General features: G+C 40.4%; 1 protein-coding gene across 2 annotated transcripts in view; it reads left to right on the top strand.

Moving 5' to 3' along the window:
• Positions 1-4,666: 4,666 nt before the first annotated feature.
• Positions 4,667-19,656, top strand: part of tspan13b (tetraspanin 13b) — a 42,184-nt gene continuing 27,194 nt past the window's right edge. Inside the window, exon 1 of one of the 2 annotated variants that reach the window (XM_050034041.1) lies at positions 4,667-4,890. In XM_050034041.1, coding sequence (XP_049889998.1) covers positions 4,828-4,890 — 63 coding nt within the window. In that variant the 5' untranslated portion in view covers positions 4,667-4,827. The remainder of the gene's footprint in view (positions 4,891-19,656) is intronic. The other variant, XM_050034042.1, reaches the window with a different exon arrangement.

Here is a 19,656-nt window from a genome sequence, read left to right as displayed (position 1 = left end):
AGAACAGTAGTAGTGAAATTGCTGTGGAAATGAACCTCAAAGTTACTTTTATGCTATAGATATTTTCTCTCAGCCAGTTATAATCTCTCCTCACCTGTGAAGACCCTGCATGATCATCCTTACTGGCCTCTGGTCCACATGTGGCAATAAAGATTAAAAAAATATGTGCAAAGCAATAGTGAGCACAAGTTCTTATCAAGGAGGGGTGGGTTTATTCCTAGCATGAAACTAGCTAGCAAGGTATTTAACATAGGTAACAATAACATTAGTATTCTTGTTAACTAGCTTAACTTGATATATTGGCATCTATTAATTAGTCATCATTTAGCAAACATTATCTACATGCAACAGCATTACTCAACTTACACGGTTTGTTTGGAAGAAACTGTGCAAGGTTTTTTGCTTCTTGCTGGCTGGTTTGCTGAACATAGTTGACACAGCAGCAGCACTGCCCTGCAGCACACGTCTCGTGTGTACGATTGATTCAGAGCACAACACTACAGCGTAGTTAGCTGACTGTGAGACTAGAGCTGCCCAGTCAGTGCAAATATGGACCGCAGGAAATGAATAAGTTATTCATTAACATTTTAATTTATCATTGTTGTAGCGCTAGAGTGATTCTTACATTTTTCAGTTGTATAAATGGTTAGCCCATAAACTGAGTAAAAAAAATGTTTTAACATTTCATCAACTATATGTGTCATATGTCTACAGCTTGGCACCTTTTCCTAAAATTTGCCGAATCTCAATAGCAATGCCTAGTCTTGAGTGAGGCTAACTATCGATTCCAAATCCAGAAAAGAGAAAAACGTCTTAGAGGAAAATTGAGAATTTCATAGTGAGTGGACAGATTTGTTTGCTTTCACCACCAATGCTGCAAAGTACCAAATAATCATATTAGCCCACTGCAGAGTAGCTACTTTGTTATAAGACATATTAATGGGTGCTCATTTAGACCAATTAGAAAAGTTTACAGGCTTATGTAGATTAAATAGGTTGTGCTGCCATCACAATAAGGTACACATATGTATTGCAGCTCCAGACAGATTTTTAGACAGATTTTTTAAATTAATTTTCTTTCTTTCTTTCTTACAAAAATGGCTTTTTTAATTGTAAAGGTTGCTGACCCCTGACTTAGGATATTACAATATCCAAAATCTAGACCATATCCAGTCTCCCGTCAAGATATCCACATTATTTCTTTATATCGTCCATATAGTATATTTCTTTTTATTTTGGTTTGTGTGTGTGTGTGTGTGTGTGTGTGTGTGTGTGTGTGCGTGTGTGTATGTGTGTGTGTGTGTGCGCGCAGAGCCTCGGTGTGACCTAGAAATGAATCGTGCTCTCTTAAAGCCAACAGGGTGACTGATGAATCATTAATGAAGTGTGAGAGCAACATGAGACAGACAAGCGGAATCACACGCATCCAAAATTGAATTTGGATGCGTGTGGGATTAATAAAGTATATAAAATTCAATTAAAATAAATTTTTAAAAAAACACCTCAGAGCAGATGTGATTCAACCTGACTGCAGATCCTCGGAGGAGCCTACTGATCCACTCTGTCTGGAAGATTTTCAGAGGAAATAACAAGACTTCTGTACATCCAATCAGCGGGCTGAATGCTCTGGAGCCCGTCCCTTATTGAGTCATATGCCGAACAGGCGTCTAGTTAAGATAGGAGACCACACTAACGCCGGAACTTAATGTAATATTGTCTTCAAAATAAAAGCATGGAATTTCAAGGACTGTGAATTCATCCAGGGCAGCACGGTGGTTAGCACTGTCGCCTCACAGCAAGAGGGTTCCTGGTTCGATCCCGTTCTGTGTGGAGTTTGCATGTTCTCCCCGTGTCAGCGTGGCATTTCTCCAGGTACTCCAGCTTCCTCCCACAGTCCAAAGACATGCAGATTGGGGATAGGTTAATTGGTGACTCTAAATTGTCCGTAGGTGTGAATGTGAGTGTGAATGGTTGTTTGTCTCTACATGTCAGCCCTGCAATAGTATGGCGTCCTGTCCAGGGTGTACCCTGCCTCTCGCCCAATGTCAGCTGGGATAGGTCCCAGCCCCCCCGCGACCCTCAAGAGGATAAGTGGTTAGAAAATGGATGGATGAATTCATCCAACCCTCAACAGGCTGAAGGACCCTGCATTATATATGGCAATAATGCCAGGAGTATTTACTTCAATTTACCTGCAGATGAGTAGACTACTTATTAAGCATTTTGTCTTTAAATAATGAGATAAAATGTTCAATATTAGTTTTCACATTATCACCTTAGAAACAACAGCATTTCACTTGTATTTGACAGTCATTGATAGTAAATGAATCATACTGCAACCATGAGGAAAATAAGCTGCTGTGTCATTTTATAGATTTGGATTCTACAATGAAAACTTATTCTTGCTTTGACACTTTGAGGTTATAGTTACATTTGTCTTTGTATAGTGACATAAGATTTTTCTTCTTATTAAAACATTATGATTTCTCCTCTTAAAAAAAACTCTTGGTATACCATAAATTGGTGTGTCTGGGTAATAACAATATTTATTTACAAAAAGATCCAGTGAAAGCATAAAGAGACACTTCTCACCACGGATGTATTGATAGGAGGCACACTGCAGTTTTATTATAGTTCACTCTAAATAAACAAATGCACATTAAACGTCCTATCAGCAGAGGCATAAATATGTGCCATAAATAGTGCAGGCTGTGCAGTTGTACTGGGGCCCATGAGGTGCGGGGGCCCATAGAGAGAGAGTGGGCCCTCTAGCAACGTGTTGGGCCAAGAATGGGCCCCTATGATAGACTGTCACCTTGAAAATATGCTTGTGTTCAAAGATGAATTCTCATGTAATTAAAAATTATGCCATTTGCTATATATGCTCTGGAAAGAGGCAAATCCATCATCCATCTTATTAGAAATATGAAATGAGGATTGCTCTAAAATATATGTTGATGTTGTTCAGTGTCACATCTGTTTGATTATGTGATGAGATGATATGTGCTCGGCAGTGTGCACTGGGGCCCATCATAACTATGCCACTGCTTATCAGGGAAGTGGTGCCAAGTGTATTTCTAACACAACAGAGGTGATGACATAGGCACAGAATTGACTGTGAAAGATGTCAACAAACCAGGTGTATAGCAATAGCCTACAATATCATTTCTATAAATGTTTCAGCTCAGTTAATGAGGTTTATGTGCTGAAAAGATCCTAAAGGTAGCATTTACAGGAATAGTGTCTATGCATACACAATGAGGAAGCCTGCTGTGCAGCCCATTTAAAGACTTAACCATCTGCTAGGCTTAATGATAATGGCACATCACTCTCTCACCAAATGTCTCACCCAAAGCCTTGTAAATGAGTTTTTGGCTCCAGGTTATTTTTCCACAGACTTTTACTGGATCCTTTACTTACTAGAACAGCATATCAAAGTTAATGACATAACAACATACTGTCTTACTGTAATTACACTTCTGGACATATTTGACTTATTTAATTATGTTAACTTCCTATTTAGATTTTCAAGTTTTTATCTAAATGAAGAAGTTATATCAAAGAAATTCCTTTTGGAATCATTAACTCTCTGTGGTACCGTGTTGCCTCTAGGTAACATGCCCATTTTTGGCTGTTTACACCCACACAATACATCCGCAATTATGTTGCAATACAGGGCCTTAAGGAAACCAGGAGCACTGTTTATATTGCAACATAACTCTCTGGGGGCTTTAAGTTTCTTTTTTGAGCCCTCCTTGCATGGTTCAGCTCCATCAACTTTTTCCACAAAATTGGTCTGAAAATGTCTTTTTCTGTCATTTTACAATCTGGAAAAAAAAAATCTGATTTTCAAAAATAGACAAGTAAAGTTTAATTTTGTATTGTTAAATGAACTGTATTTATGTAAGTAATTGAATATAGTTGAAATGTTGCCTTGAAGCAACACTGTACGTTTATGGAATCCCACTATGACAGATTTTGTTTTTGTGTATTTAGGTTGATACTCTTCAAATTCATATCAGTCATCATAATTCTCTTTTTATGTCTATAGATTAACTTAGATATGTTTATCAATGTTAGGTTCACACAACAAATGGTGATGACATCCAGTCTGTCAGGAAAGACATACATCAGGAAACTAAATACAGTACATAGGGACTTGGGTTGGGAACCAGTAGGTCACTGGTTCAAGCTCCGAAATGTGGAGCATGGTCTGGCAGCTGGAGAGTTGCCAGTTTGCCTCTTGGACACTGCCAAGGTGCCTTAGAGCAAGGCACTGAACCCCCAACTGCTCGGGGCGCCTGTCCAAGCTATGTCCCCATTTAGTGCATAGGTCCTGTTTGTGCATGTGTGTATTTCAGGCCTGTGTGTAGATGACAGCAGAGCAAAAAACTGAATTTCCCCACAAGGATTAATAAAGTATTTTGTCTTCTTCCTCATTTATTCACTTAGTAGTCAGAGAGTAGTTAACATCTAAATAGAGTTTATCAGATAAACTATTAAATTCAATAGTTTATAATCAGTTAAAAATACCCACCATGTCTAAGTGTTGAAACTAGCCTACTTCAAGCTAATATAGAAACTGTTACCTCCACTGTGACACATGACATGCATTTATTTTGAAGGCTTGACCTAACTTCCTCTACACTCCGGTTGTATTGTTTGTAACTGACGCATCCAGCTTCGGTCTATCCAGGTTCGACCCTCCTGCCAAGCGACCGTCTGTTCCTGCGGGGGTTTTATTTGTCTGGATTTTCTTGCTTAAGCCCAAATATTTTTTTATTTGATCACTTATTTAAGGATTTATTCTGTTATTCACTGATCAAGATGGGCTGCGCTGGATTCACCTGTTCCAAACAATCCCTGTGCGCGCTCAACATCCTCTATGTTGTGAGTACCCACAACTGCAGAATGTACCATATGGATCATTATACTGCCGCTTTTATCAATAGACACAGTGTTTTATCCGTCCTGTAGATACAATAAAGGAAACGTCTTACTGTAAACGGCACACTGATGCGGTCAGACGCTGCTTTAATGAATTATTCACGGTGATATTACACACTAAGTGTACCCATCATTACAAATGATTCAGAAAGAACACTGTCTTAAAAAGCAGCCTGTCTTTTTTTGTGTGTTCGTCGCAGTTTATGGCATTGCAGAGGACGTCCTGTCTTTGTGTGTTTGCCTGCAACCTCAGATAGCTCATCGCTCCTTTCTCAGCCTTAACTATAGGTGGGTGTATGACTGCTGCAGGTTCCAACACGATTCTACTATTTTATCATAATACAAAATCTCTCCCTGGATATGAATCCTTGCAATCATTTTAGAGGGTCACTCCGCCGATTTTATAGGTGGAGACTACTACTGAGCCTGTGAAAACAGTTGTATTATGTTTTCTGCTGATTTGGAGATTTGAATGGAAAATAATTGATGATGTCATAATGATGTAATTGGTGTTATCAGTCAGCAGCAACTTCTTGAAAGCCTAATACCAAAGCAATACTAAACTGCTATAGTGTCATAATACAGGATAAGTTTTTCAAGTACCTATATGCTCATATGTGCATTAACAGAGTTACTGGCTGCTGTAATTATTCCACACAGGCCGTGAAGAGATCCCCTCTTAAAGCAATATCAATGCCAGAGATGGAGGATACAATCCACAGATCTCCTTTTATGCAAAAATGCTTTGTAAAGTTAGTTGAAGCTAATGTGGGATTTCCGATATTTTTGCAAGCTGCTGTCTTTTTATTACAACGTTCTTTCTCGTGTTACCATCTCTCCATTGCAGCTGAGCAAGACAACATTGTCTGGAGAAACACAAAGAGGGCATTTTGTGTTAAAAAGAATCTATATTTATGTAATGATAGCATTAACTCAACTTAAAATGGTGTCAGCCTGAGGACAAAGTCCTACACAGATCAATTTTTGAAAGCCCGCACCTGCCCATACCTGTAAAGCTCATTCATTATCAATTCATTCATTAGTCATTAGCCCCTTTTACACCGCAGGAACTTTTATCATTTACCCGGGATTTTGGAAAACCTCGGCACGTTTCCACCAAAATTACCCGCGGAAAAAACTATCCCTCAACATCAAACTTTCCCTGAAAAAAGTACCTACCAGGGGGATAGGAATTTTCAGATTACCCGGAATTCTTGAGGGGTGAGGCTGTTTGCTGAAGAACGCTGATTGGTGGAACACACACACTTGCAGCATTCCGCACTTCCTGGCACGGACAGCTGTTGCAAACTTTATTTCATTTCTACAAGCTTCACTTCATTTGTATTTTGATTAAGGATGGGTACCTAAACCAGGTACTTAATTAGCCCCGTGGCTAAATTATCAAAGACCGTAGTATTGATAAGCGCTAACAGTATCGGTTCTTTTGTGCTGAACTCCTCCTGCACATACACTCACACCCACACACACGCCTACACAACAGGGTAACCGGTGAACAGCCGAGCGGAAAACAAAGTGAGGATAACTCACACTCTCATAAGTTGATGGCAGCTACACTCGTTACTGTAAGTGACATTAAACCTTAGCGAGTAAGAAGCCAATACTTTATCAATACATGTGTTCAGCAAGCATGAACATGTAAACATGCAGACAGTGATATTCAATATGTGGAAACGCAAACCACAACATGTAGGCTGTTAATGTTGCAGACATTAAAATAGTTTAATTGGGGTTTCTAGCATGGTATTAAGCTATATTCATTATATTTTGATTGAAAGGATAAAGTTAAATATGAATTTATTTAACTTAATGACTGTATTCTCCTATTTAGTGAGAATTGTCAACTGTTGCTGCGCACTGTTGCAGGTGCATCGCGCACAGTCACTTCAAAAACCAAAATAATCAATTAAACAACCCCCAAAATGCTTCAAACACTTTTCTAAATAATCTTAATATTGAAAGGAAACGAAATATACCCAGATAAGGTCGGAGGTCTATATGTGCAGTTATAGACCTCCGACCTTATCTAAGCATTTATAAGTGGGTATATTTCATTTCCTTTCAATATTTAGATTATTTAGAAAAGTGTTTGAAGCATTTTCGGGGCTGTTTAATTGATTATTTTGTTTTTTGAAGTGACTGTGCGCGATGCAACTGCAGCGCCTGATATTGCAAATTGTAGGTGGCAGGTCTATTAACAAATAAACACGTCTATCCAAGCCTAAGCTACAAACACGAACAAAACAAACCTTATCACAATGTTTATGAATGGGATCAGTAAAATATTGTAGCGACCCTGCAGTGAATGTTCTGTTGTAACGTCAATGTTCTGTGAGCGGGGTGCGAGAGTGACGGGGATGAGGGCTGTGTGAGTGCGCGTGCTTGTGTGTGTGGAGCGAGCTGGAGGAGAGAGCAGCAGTGCATGGTTCGAGTTAACGTTACAGCTAAGTCCTTGTTTTGTGGTTGTTTTGGCGTGGTTACGGCCAACAGTAACCTGTACTGTTCAGTAACAAACGGTGGTTTGCCGAATAACCGCGTCATCCTTCGACACGTCCTGGCGGACGCTACAATATGATGAGTGACGTGCAGCGGAGAGGGAGAGGCACAGCGGCTGCTGCGTTCAAGTGTTGCCGTTTAAATCGGTTAAACACAAACCTCTCTAATTGGCAGGTTAAAAAAAAAGCTTGAGCCCGGCCCGTGTCCGAGGTAATGATGTGGTAATTGGCCCGAAGCCCGGCCCTCGGGCTGTCGGCCGTTGGGCCCCTCGGGCCTCGGGCTCCAGCTCAGGGCTCTAATTAGGGATGCACCGATACCGATACTGGCATCGGGTATCGGGCTGATACTGCTCTCATATACTCGTATTCGTACTCGCAAAAATTTGTCGATGCCACACTCCGATACCACTTTTATCAGATTAGTCTCTAGGGGGAGATGTCGAGCCGGAGTCAGTGTGTTAGGACTAGGAGCGAGTAAGACTGGCGGCAATAGCAAGCACGCATCATGTCAGCAGTGTGGACATATTTCAAGATAAGGGACGACGACAGAAGCAGGGCAGACTGCAAGTTATGTGCTGCTAAGGTGTCCAGGGGAGGAAAGGGGAGTACGTCGTTTAATACCAGCAACTTGATAAAACATCTGAAGACCCATCATAACCCTGAGTACTGGAAAAGCGAGCAAATATGGCAGGAGACAATCCGCGGGCAGTTAAAATAACAGAGGCTCTAACTCATTTTATTGCTCTGGATGACCAGCCACTGTCGGTTGTAGAAGATGTGGGATTTTGCCATCTACTCGGCACACTTGAGCCACGTTATGAGATTCCTAGCCGCCCCTACATCATGGATGTTATGCTGCTTAAAGTGTTTGAGGAGGTAAAAAAACACGTTAGTGGCCTGGTGCATGGAGTTTCAGCCTTCAGTTTTACAACAGACATTTGGACGAGCAGTGTCTGCCCAATGTCTTGATTGATGCGCAGTTCACTCGCCATAAAGTCACACTACATGCAAAGCTGTTCCGGGCTCACACACCAGCCAAGCCATCGCAGATGCTTTCTATAGCATGCTTCAGATCTGGGGTATTCCAAAGATGTCTGTCCACGTAGTGCTCCGAGACAACGCAAGAAATATGAATGAATGGCCTTTGATTTAAATAGCCTCCAGTGGTTTGTGCATCTCTATTGGTATTTACAATGCCTTTTTGGATCCCTTTAAGGTTCTTAATTGCAACAGTTAAATTACCCAGCCCTTCGGATTCAGATGGCAGATATGTGCAACATCCCTCTCCCACGATGACACACACTCCTCCTTGGCAAATTGACGCAACAACGCAAGCTCATTAATAGATTGAAAGCCTAAAATTGTTGCATTAGCCACTAACACCAGGTCATGTCGTGTAAGTGCTATGAGATAATGGTTAGCATACTGTAACTCTGTATTCCAAAATATAGATTTAAAGACTAGTTGGGAGTGTGTAAAGATCTGATGATCATTTGATAAGGCATAGTATTGGCTTGACAAATCCACTGAATTCATGTTTTTTAGATGTATGTATCCCGTGACTTCAGATAGGTCTCTTTTAGATCTCTGAATTTGTGTGATTTGGAAGGAATTCAACTGGTTCCACAAAACCATTTAAATTACGTCATTTAAGACACACAGTGCACATCTTCCTTTAAATGATGGTGATACTTCTCTCAATCCGAGATTGATGTTGATACTACATTCTGAGATGGTGCGGCCTTGACTCTGGTGGCATGAATCCATTGTGGCTGGCCCTTGACCTTGATCGCCGTTCTGGTCACCAGTAGGACTTGCATCGGTGGGCCGTAGCGCAGTTCTCCTTCTATGGCTTTTAGGCTGCGAACCAAAACGTAGTCTCCTGGTTGAAAAGCGTGTGTGGGCTTATCAGCTGGGGAGGGAAGAGAATCTACCACCTGCTGACACAAAGGAAAATAAATGTTTAACATAAGTATGTTGCATCTCTTGTAATTGGGTTAAGTCCATGGCTGGTTTCTTGTTCAACTGTACCCCTAAAGGAAAGGGACCGGCCATTAGTACTTCATGTGGTGACAAACCGGTAGTGGTGTTAGGCATTGCTCTAATTGACAAGAGGGTTAGAGGTAATACTTTAAGCCAATTCATTTGTCTAGATTGATGAATTTTCATCAGTTTGTCTTTTATTGTCCTATTTGTACGTTCTACTTGTCCTAGGCTCTGCGGGTGATATGTGATGTGAAAAGTCCAATTTATTCCCAAAGCTAAGGCCAATTGCCTAGTTACTTGAGATGTAAAGGGTGTACCATTATCTGAATCAATGCCTAAAGGTATCCCATATCTTGGAATAATATGTTCCATTAAGCATTTGACTACTGAAAAGGTCCTTCAGGTTTGGGCAAATGGTCGTGTTTAGGCGGATTTACATGTGGATTACAACGGGCACAGATCAAACATCTCTGAATAAATCTTCTGACTTGTTTTTCCAACCCTATTGCAAAAAACAATCTCGAAATGTAGTCTGTCACTGCCTTGTAATTAACATGTGTTGCACCATGTACGTAGGAGATAAGAGAATCATATGCCAATTTGGGTAAAACTATGCATTTATCTCTAAATTTCCATAGACCATCAACATCTTTGTAGCATTCTTTTTTCTGCCACATAGTCTTATTTCAGCTTCAGGAGCTTGCTTCTGAAAATTACTCAAATCATTTATAGTAAAAGGTGGGTCAGAAATTTGTACGGCAACCACAATATTATCCAACCAAGGTGGAAATGGGGCGTTTATGGCTGCTTCCTTAGCATATTGATCAGCTAAGTTGTTGCCTTTTGCTACGTCTGAGTTTGCTTTTGAATGTGCTGTGCATTTTTCTATAGTAATTCGGGCTGGTAACATCATGGCTGACAGTAAGTTTTTTACTAACTCAGCATGTTGAATGGGTTTTCCTGCAGTTGTAACAAAACCCTGATTTTCCCATATTTTGCTAAAATCATGCGCAACTGAAAAAGCATATTTGGAATCTGTATAAATGGTGACTGCTTTATCTTCTGCAATTAGTCTGTAGGCTTCCACACATTGATCTTGGTCATCCACGATTGCATAACCTGATTAATGTAGTTTTATCATCGGGGCGCATGGAGGATCCGTCACAATATAAAATAAAGTTACAATTTTCTATCGGCGTTTGTTGTAAATCAGTTCTTATGCTTGACGTAGAATTTATCAATTCCATACAATCATGAGTACAGTCTTCATTTTCTTGTTCTCCACCATGCAATAATGATTTCAAATGAATAGCGGGATTCATATGAGTTGTAGTTGAAATAGTGAGATTTTGGGTACCTGTTAAAATATGTTCAGAATTACTTCGCCGTTGACTTGTCATATGTTGTGTGGTTATGTTAAGAAGAATGATGTTAACGGCGCGTGTCGTGTGAAGCGTCAATGGATGTCCTAAAACTATGGTTTGTGATTTTTCCACCATTATAGCAGCTGCGACAGCTCGCAAACACGGGACCATGCCTTGAACAATCAATGGTAAAGATTTGGAGTAATGCCACAGATTTGGAGTAATGCCACTGGTCTTAACCTGTCACCATGCGTCGGAGCCAAAACAGCAGAAGCATCAAGTCCATTTTTTGCAACGTAAAGGTGAAAGGGCAGTTTGTAGTCTGGCAGTCTCAAAGCTGGTGCGGTGCAGAGGAGGTATTTGATGTGGCGAAAAGCTTGTTTCATTTCATCAGTCCACTTAACATTGTCCAACGTGCCCTTTACAGTTGCTTTTCGCAAAATGGAGTCATACGTTGCATATTCTGCGAGCCATGCTCGACAATAATTCACAAGACCCAAAAAGGATAAGAGTTCTGTCTTTGTTTGAGGTCTTTTGATGTCTTTGATTGCCTTCACTCTTTCTGGTGATAGGTACCAGCAGCCATCTTTTAGCACATATCCCAGGTAGTTGACAGATTGACAAAATTGGAGTTTAGCAAGGGACGCTCTGTGTCCGCCAATAGCGAGGTATGTCAGGAGGGCAAGAGAGTCTAGAATACAATCAGACTCTGTCGGTGAAGCCACCAGGATGTCGTCCACATACTGTAATTGCATTGACGGTCTGGGTAAGGTTAATTGAGCCAGGTGCATATTAACTGCAGCAGAATACACAGCGGCAGAATCAGCAAAGCCCATTGGTAATCTGCGCCACACATATTGTTCATTCTTATAAGTAAAGGCAAACAAGTCTTGTGTGTCCTCATGTACTGGAATTGAAAAATATGCCGAACAAAGATCCACTACTGTATAATATTTGGAGTCTGCTGGCAGCGCTGCTAAGATGGAGTTTGTATCAGGTACAAGTGGAGCTATGGGAAAGACTGCCTCATTAACCTTCCTTAAATCCTGTGTGAATCGATATTTATTTGATCCGGGTTTTAAAATTGGATCTATAGGAGTGTTATTTTGTGATCGCCGCTTGACAATTACGCCTTGCTATAACAAGCTTTCAATAACTGGTCGAATTCCATCCTCCTTTTCTTTGGACAAAGGATATTGCTTCACATACACCGGATATTTATTAGGGTTAATTTTAGCTTGGTAGGGTGTAACATTCAACAGTCCTACATGATTAGCATGCAATGCCCATAATTCTGTGGGAACCGAAGCTAATATCGAGGGAGGTTTTAATGAAATATCGGTAATCTTTTTGACGTGAAGATGTGGTTTACTATCATTTTGTAAGATTTTGATGAAAAAATGTGACGGTTCAAGTCCATATGACCAGATAATGTCATTTTTATTTTGATCCTTATTATCTGGAATCCTATGAAGATAAACTTTATAAGATTCTAGCAAAGGTTCAATGTCTGTGAAATCTGTGCGAACAGTACAAACAAAAGGTTCAGTGTCTTCAGAAGTGTTTTTCCATAATAACAAGAGCCCATGTGGCGATATATAAAGGCACTGGGGAATTTCTTGCATTTCAATTTAGTCAGTTTGTTTATTAGAAAATGGTGGATCGACCAGTTTCAATGGTTAACATTTTAGCAGCAGCAACATGACATGAGGCCAATTTCTTAAGTCCTTCCATGTTAAATAACTTGGATAAAAAAATCGACATTTGTCAAAATAGAGGTAGACTAATGAGACACGCACATTGTGTGAGGAAATAGTTGATACATTGTATTTGCAGGAATAAGAAGCTCAATCCCGTCAGATGAGCAAGAAATGGTTGCATTAAGTTTACTCAACAAATCACGTCCCAGTAAGGACATGGGAGATGTTGTGCTCACCACAAATGAATGCTGTAATTTTATGTCTTCCAGATCCACTTGTAATGGGATAGATAAGAATTCAGTTTGTGGGACACCACTAATACCGACAGACTGGACGAATTTTTTACTCAAAGGACATTTTAAATCTTTTTGTCTTAAGCGTGAAATAGTTGCTCCAGTGTCCACTAGAAATGGAATTCTTTTTCCTGAAATTTGTAAACTTAATTGTGGTATTTCTGCAGGTTTATTAGAAATGTCAAATTGTGGAGCATTAATTATGAGTTTGATGTTACCATCCATGTCCCCCTGTCAGTATCCCTATTTATTCCATAACATATTTACTGGTCTGTTTTCAGTAGGTAATTGAGATTGTTGATCATTACCTAATGTGGCCTGTTGTACGTTAATCTGAGAGGTAAATGAAGCTCTAGGTTGTACATGAGCATAAGGTTGCCTTTGAAGTCCACCCGTCATTTGATATTCCTCCTGCCTCTTTATTATACAGTCTCTAGCCCAGTGTCCTGCTCTTAAGCAATAGTGACACCTGTCTATGTCTACCATGGGTCTGCGGCTCCTTTTTCCTCGACTAAAACCTCGACCTCTTTGGGAGGGGTAGCTGTAGCCTATTTTAGGTGTAGGGGCCCCACTTTGACCTGGGCCCCCGTACATCCTATTTCCGTCCCTACCTCTCAGTGGGATTTGTTGAAAAAGCACAGTGTTGTTATCATCCATCTCAGACGTGCTTTCTGACCCTTGAAATTTAGATTTGACTATTGTAACAATCCGACAGCATCTAATTCTCTTATCTTCTTTAGCAATGCATTTGGACTAAGTGAATAAATTTCAGGTGTGGATAACTTTAAAGTGTAAGCAGCATTTGATCTAGACCATTTAAAAACATTGATATAAAAAATGGATACTCTTCCTCTTCTTTTTCTAGTTTAGCTTGTTCCTTCCAGTATCTCTTAAATCTGGATGCATATTCATACATTTGTTCATTAGGTTTGCGTTTACAATTTAAAACTTGAGATACGTATGTATGTATTATAAATAAAATTGATTGATTGATTGATTGATTGAATTGATTGATATGTCTCTATCATGTGCTGCATTCTTTTTCAAAAATTCCGTCAGTTGTGTCAAGTGAGTTTCCTTATGAGTTCGATCCAACCAGGGATATTTTTTGTTTACACATGTTTCATCTTCTATCGGACCATCATATTCATAACTAAGAGTATCACATTCATCAACCAATGTCTCTACTTTAATATTGGGCATTAGGGTAGTTAAAATGTAGCGTACATCCTTTCCAGACAATGAACTGTGGAGTAGTGCCGATCTCCACCAGTTTATAAATCTGTGAGGGTTATTTAAAGGTGAAGGAGCATCTTGTGTGATACGTGATATTTCTATGAGTCAGTGATTTATCCATTACTCCATCATCGAAGGTTACTAACGTCATAAACTTTATGTCTGTTTCGTCCGCTTCGTTTTGTTCATTCAGTAGACAGGTAATCAGATCATGTACTTTTCCACATCTAGTTTAGATATGCTCGAAATTATGGCCTGTCTGTGTTTTCTTTCTATTGGCGCATTAAAGTCCAATTTCACGTTTGGTCGCTGATTGAAAACTATCAGTCATAACTTTAGACATTGCATTCAATTCAACATCATGTCCCTTTTATATTAAAGCCAGTATTCTTTTAAATTCTCTTGCCATGCATTCCATAACATATTTAATCTGTTCAGCAAAAAGTTGATCTTTATCTGTCTTGTATTTTCTTTCTAAAGAATCAAAAGCTTTCTGACAATTTTGCAGCCAGGCTTGAGTACACTGCTTTTGCCAAACCTTAATTTGTACAGATATATTATCAACATCAGGAAAAATAAGCGTGGGAATAATTTTGACAATATAATCTACTAGATTTTGTCTTTGCGTGCCCCGTGCCAGAATAAGCCAGTAAACAATCACATTTCTCATCTGATTCATATGCAGGAGGCTCAGTGAGTGTAGGGAGAGATTGATAAAGAGTGGCATGCTGGACAGCAGTGTGTGTTGGTTCAGGTTTCACTGTCTCTTGTGTCATGAAAGACAACTTTTTAATCTTTTTCTTTTCTATCTTCTGTACATTACCCGGCCACTGTTTACTCATCAGTTCCCAGACTTGAAATACATCACACATATAACTTTTGTCCCAATTTGGATTTGGAACTACAGTAGTATTGTCAATCAAATATTCACGAATTCCATCTAATTTGGATTTAGCTAAACTTCCATCTCTAGGATATCTATTGTTTGTCCACTCAGATATATTAGAAAGGGTTCAACATTATAAAATCCAAGTTTAGTTTGCATCCATTCTCTCGGTGTCATCTACTCAAGGGCTTTGGTTGGGATATTTTTCAAATGGGGGTTCGTTTTCAGTAATTTTTTCATAGCATTATGCTCCTTTTTTGGTAAGTCCTGCTCTGATCTATTCTTAATTTGTATTGTTTTACATTGTGATGCTTTACTCCCTTTATGTCCCATGGTTAAACTTCATATGTTAATAACACAAATATACATGCATTCGCATATTGAGGAAGAACTCGTTCATAAATTGTTCGTAAACAGGAATTAACAATTTAAACATAAATTAATAATTTGTGTTGTTTTAATTTCATGGACTAGGCTTAAGTCTGCTATGTGTCAATGCTGCTCGATCGATCGAGACCAGAGTTGGGTAAGGGTTACTTTAAAAGTAATCAATGTACTTTACTGCGTTACTTTTTTAAAAAAGTAACCAGTTACTTTACTTTGTTACTCCCTGAGTAAAGTAACTCAAGTACTTTTAAAGTACTTCCAACATTACTCCCTGAGAAAAGTAACTCAAGCACTTTTAAAGTACTTTTGAGTATTCTACATTTCCTATTGGGCAATGGACCACAGGGCGCTAAGCCTACATTTTTTGTCTCCAAAATTAAAGTAATGGACAACTTGCCCTTCACTGAGATCCAATTCTCCCATCACAGCCGTCATTTTGACCAGTAGAAACACAGAACGATCTGCTGCCGTAGACAACTGTATGACAACACCCCAGCGTTTTTAATATTTCCTCTAGGGATACTACCACACAGAGTAAAAAGGGGAAATGATGGTGTGAAACAGCAGAGGCACTTTTTCAACCTGCTGAGTACTGTCATTAGCATCAAGCTAGCAAACAATGTTACATCCTTACAGAGAGACTGCAGAGGCTACCAGCTTCATTTGAAACAGACTACATTATAGACGGTCCGTCATTTATTAATCCCTCTGTATCTTTATATATTTACTTTTTATCCGCTCCCGTTGTCTTTTATAAAGTTAACACATTGCGCCGTCATTTCAAACTCAACACTTCCTGAATTTCTTTCAAATTAAAAGCCCTTATAACCTCGGCTGAGAGAATCCCTCCATTTTCTAAATGGGCGTTTATTCTGAAACATTTGTAGGAACTTGGTTGTGGAGGATACAGTAGCTTAAATGTTTACATACGGTACTTCAAATGGAGCTCCTGCCATCTGCTGATGCTTTTAGGTGACTACAACAACATTTCGGCTGGCACATGAACAGACACAGTGACTCAAATAATAGTAAAAGTAATAAAAATAGGACAAGAATAACCTGATGACATCACACACGCCTTGAAAGACAACCGGGGATAATTGGTGAGTACCATCGTGTAGTGTGTCATGTCTGTCGGCCAAGTCACGGCACGAGTTTATGACTCCACAATCGTGTAATGTGACATAGTGACTTTCAAAACGGGCAGAAAAGTCATGTAGTGTGTACCAGGCATAATGCAACTCCTGAGTCTGACCTGTCTGTCAGCGAGTCCTCCTCCACCTTTTTTTAGACTCCACCGTAGACAATGGCAGCATTTCTTCTACCACGTAGCGAGCCACAAGCTTCATGACTTCTTTCGGACTGATAGGTTTAACGTTATCTCTGTTATTAGAACCAAAAGACAGTCGTTGCTGTTTTGGAGCTGAAGGACCAGCGTTCTAAAAGTAACGGAAGTAACTGATGGCTTGTTTGAAAATGTACTCAAGTATTTGATTACTCAAACAGCAAACTAACGCGTTAGGTTACTTGTTATCGCAAAAAGTAATCAAAGTACTCTGGCCGCCAAGCAGTCCGTCTGTTCAAGGTAACAATTTCCACCAGTCACACCACAATACACGGAACATCACGTATCTGCCTATTTGGTGAGCATGCCCATGTGGCAACGCTGATACACAGCAGTACAGAGCCTTTCAGAATAAATCAGTTATAAGTAATGCAAGTAATTTCTCAGAATCATCCACAGAACTACTCAGGTACTTTTTAGGTGCGCCTTAAAGGTAAGCAGAAAAGCTCCATATATGAAAGATGAAGAAAAAATTCTGCTTACCTTTAAAGGTGCACCTTGACCTTTTGTGACGCCATTGAGAGTAGGTGTTTCTGTGATGATCTGGAGAATGCAAGGATGAGGCCGATTACGGAGTTCTTTCTTAATGCACGTTTATTACGAGCTCGGATCAACATTGGCTACATGCAGAAGCTATGTGTGATACATAAACAGAAAGAGACACAGCTTATATAATAGGATAGTAGCACATGTGCTGTTACCTACATGGTGCTTTGCCAAATTTAACTTGGCCTTCGGCCAACTAAAATTAGTCTAACTTGTCATGATCCTCAGGGGTTCTTTGACCTAGTATCCATTGGTCAGTGAAGATGTAAAAATACATACTAACAGTGTCCCTCATGTAGTCTCTAAAGTATCTCCAGTCTCAGGCTGTGTGGAATTATAATCCTATTGTCTCTCAACAACAGTCCATTTGCCACACTTAGCTCTGATCTGATGTGATAATATTTTGGACAGGACCCCTTGGGCCAGCCACTCTGGATGTGTTTTATCACTGTTTGTAGCTCCTTATCTTTAGCTGTCTCTTCACTCATTTGTTATTCATCTCTGGAGCTTGTGATAGTGCATCTGCTAACACTAGGTGCTTGCCTGGTATGTATATCAACTCAAAGTCATACCTTTACGTTTTCATGAGGTGCTGAATCCTTGGCGACATTGTCGAGAAGACGATGATCTGTCTCGACTGTGAAGGTGGGAAGACCATAGACATAGCAATGAAATATTTCCAGTCCATAAGCCAGTCCAAGACATTCTCTCTCAATTTGAGCATATCTTGTTTCAGTCTTAGTCATTGATCTGGAAGCATAAGCAGCTGGCTTCCAACCATTTCCTTCAACTTGCAGCAAGACAGCTCCCAGCCTGTCCTTTGAAACATCTGTTGAAATCTTCAGTTTCTTGGTTGGATCATAATATGCAAGCATGGGGGCAGTCGTCAGTGTGGTCTTTAAAGCATTCCACTATTGTTCATTTCTCGCTGTCCACTTGAATTCTGTGGAATCATGAAGTAGCTCTCTTGCTGACGTTCTCACTGACAGGTGTGGTATGAACTTTCCAATAAAGGTTATCAGCCCCATCACTCTGCTTTCTATGTCTTTTCCATTGTAGTCTTTTAGCGGCACTCTTTTCTTGATTATTTTGGGCTTTTCCTTGATAGCATTGGTTTCTGTCATGTTGATCAGGTTTGCTTGTGCACCTGTGTCAATCCTTAGTGCTACGATAGCTCCATTTATTGGAAGTGACAAAATCCATGTGTCTTCGTTGTCTGAGTGCCTGTCATTTTCTTCTGTGTCATTGTGCTCAATTTCTGCATTATCACATGACACCATGCTCACAAAGAAAGTCCCACTTAGATCAGTCTCTTCAACTAGCCGCATTGATTTGGGCTTGCCTTTAGATAGACATTGTTTTGCAAACTGATTTTTTCAATTACATTTTGAGCATCTTTTGCCATACACAGGGCACTGCCGGGGCTCATGTCTGCCACCACATTGTTTGCAGGAATATGTCACATCATCTTTGTTTTTCTTTTGTGGCGTTTCCCTTTTCATCTTGTTTTTAACCACAGCCACTTTTGCACTATCATTTACTGCAGTGACACCGGTTTCATTGAGGGCTCTAGTTTCCCGGCACAGCGCAGGGTGGTGAACCCTGCGCAGAGCTAGTTTCGAGCAGCGCAACCCGAGGCGCGCTTAGTTTGGTAGTTTGGCAGTCCGATGTGCGCTGAGATGGGTGTGGCGGCGCAGCAGGGGGAGGTTTCGACAGATGCAGCTTGGCGCAGTGACAGTTTCGTGCCAAAAGGCTTCGCCGAAGGTGCGCTAAAAGCTCACCAGCTGAAACCAGGTCTACTGTCAGTGCAGGCGGAGCGCAGCCGGTGTAAGCCGAAGTTTGGCTGACCGGCGGACAGTGCGCACACGTCACCAAAACCTCACAGGCAGGTTTCCAGAATGTCAGGCACATTAACAATGCAATAAATACCCAAAAAAACACTATTCAATGCAACTATCTGCAATCAGCACATAAATGTATCTCTATATCGACTGTCCCGTCACATCTGATGTCAGATCAAAGGGGATTGGCACCGTTTGGCACGCGTAATGGAAACCCAACCTGATTTGATTAACACAGCTGCAAACTAATGAGTTCACATCCCTCTCAGCCAACCACAAACAGCCACAGCATCAGATAGGGAGTATATATTCAGCATCTGTCACCTTAGAAAAGAGAAGAGAAACGCAACATTGATTTACAATTGTGGTGATCTCGCACGGTGTGCCAAACTTGCAAAATCCGCCTGGCCACACCCAGTTGGCGAAGCGCAGGTGCGCTGCCGCCTCGCCCGTTCTGCGAAACTAGAGCCCTGAATGTCTATTCATGCTGCTGGGCTTACTCACTAGCATGGCACAGTCTCTCTGCCTCCTCAAGATTTAGTTTAGCATCTCTTAGCAGCCGTTCCCTGGTCCACTTATCATGGATTCCATACACAAGTTGATCACGGGTCA

Source organism: Epinephelus moara, chromosome 22 (assembly GCF_006386435.1).
Source record: "Epinephelus moara isolate mb chromosome 22, YSFRI_EMoa_1.0, whole genome shotgun sequence".
Classification (NCBI taxonomy): domain Eukaryota; kingdom Metazoa; phylum Chordata; class Actinopteri; order Perciformes; family Serranidae; genus Epinephelus; species Epinephelus moara.
This window is presented reverse-complemented; position numbering and strand designations above follow the sequence as displayed.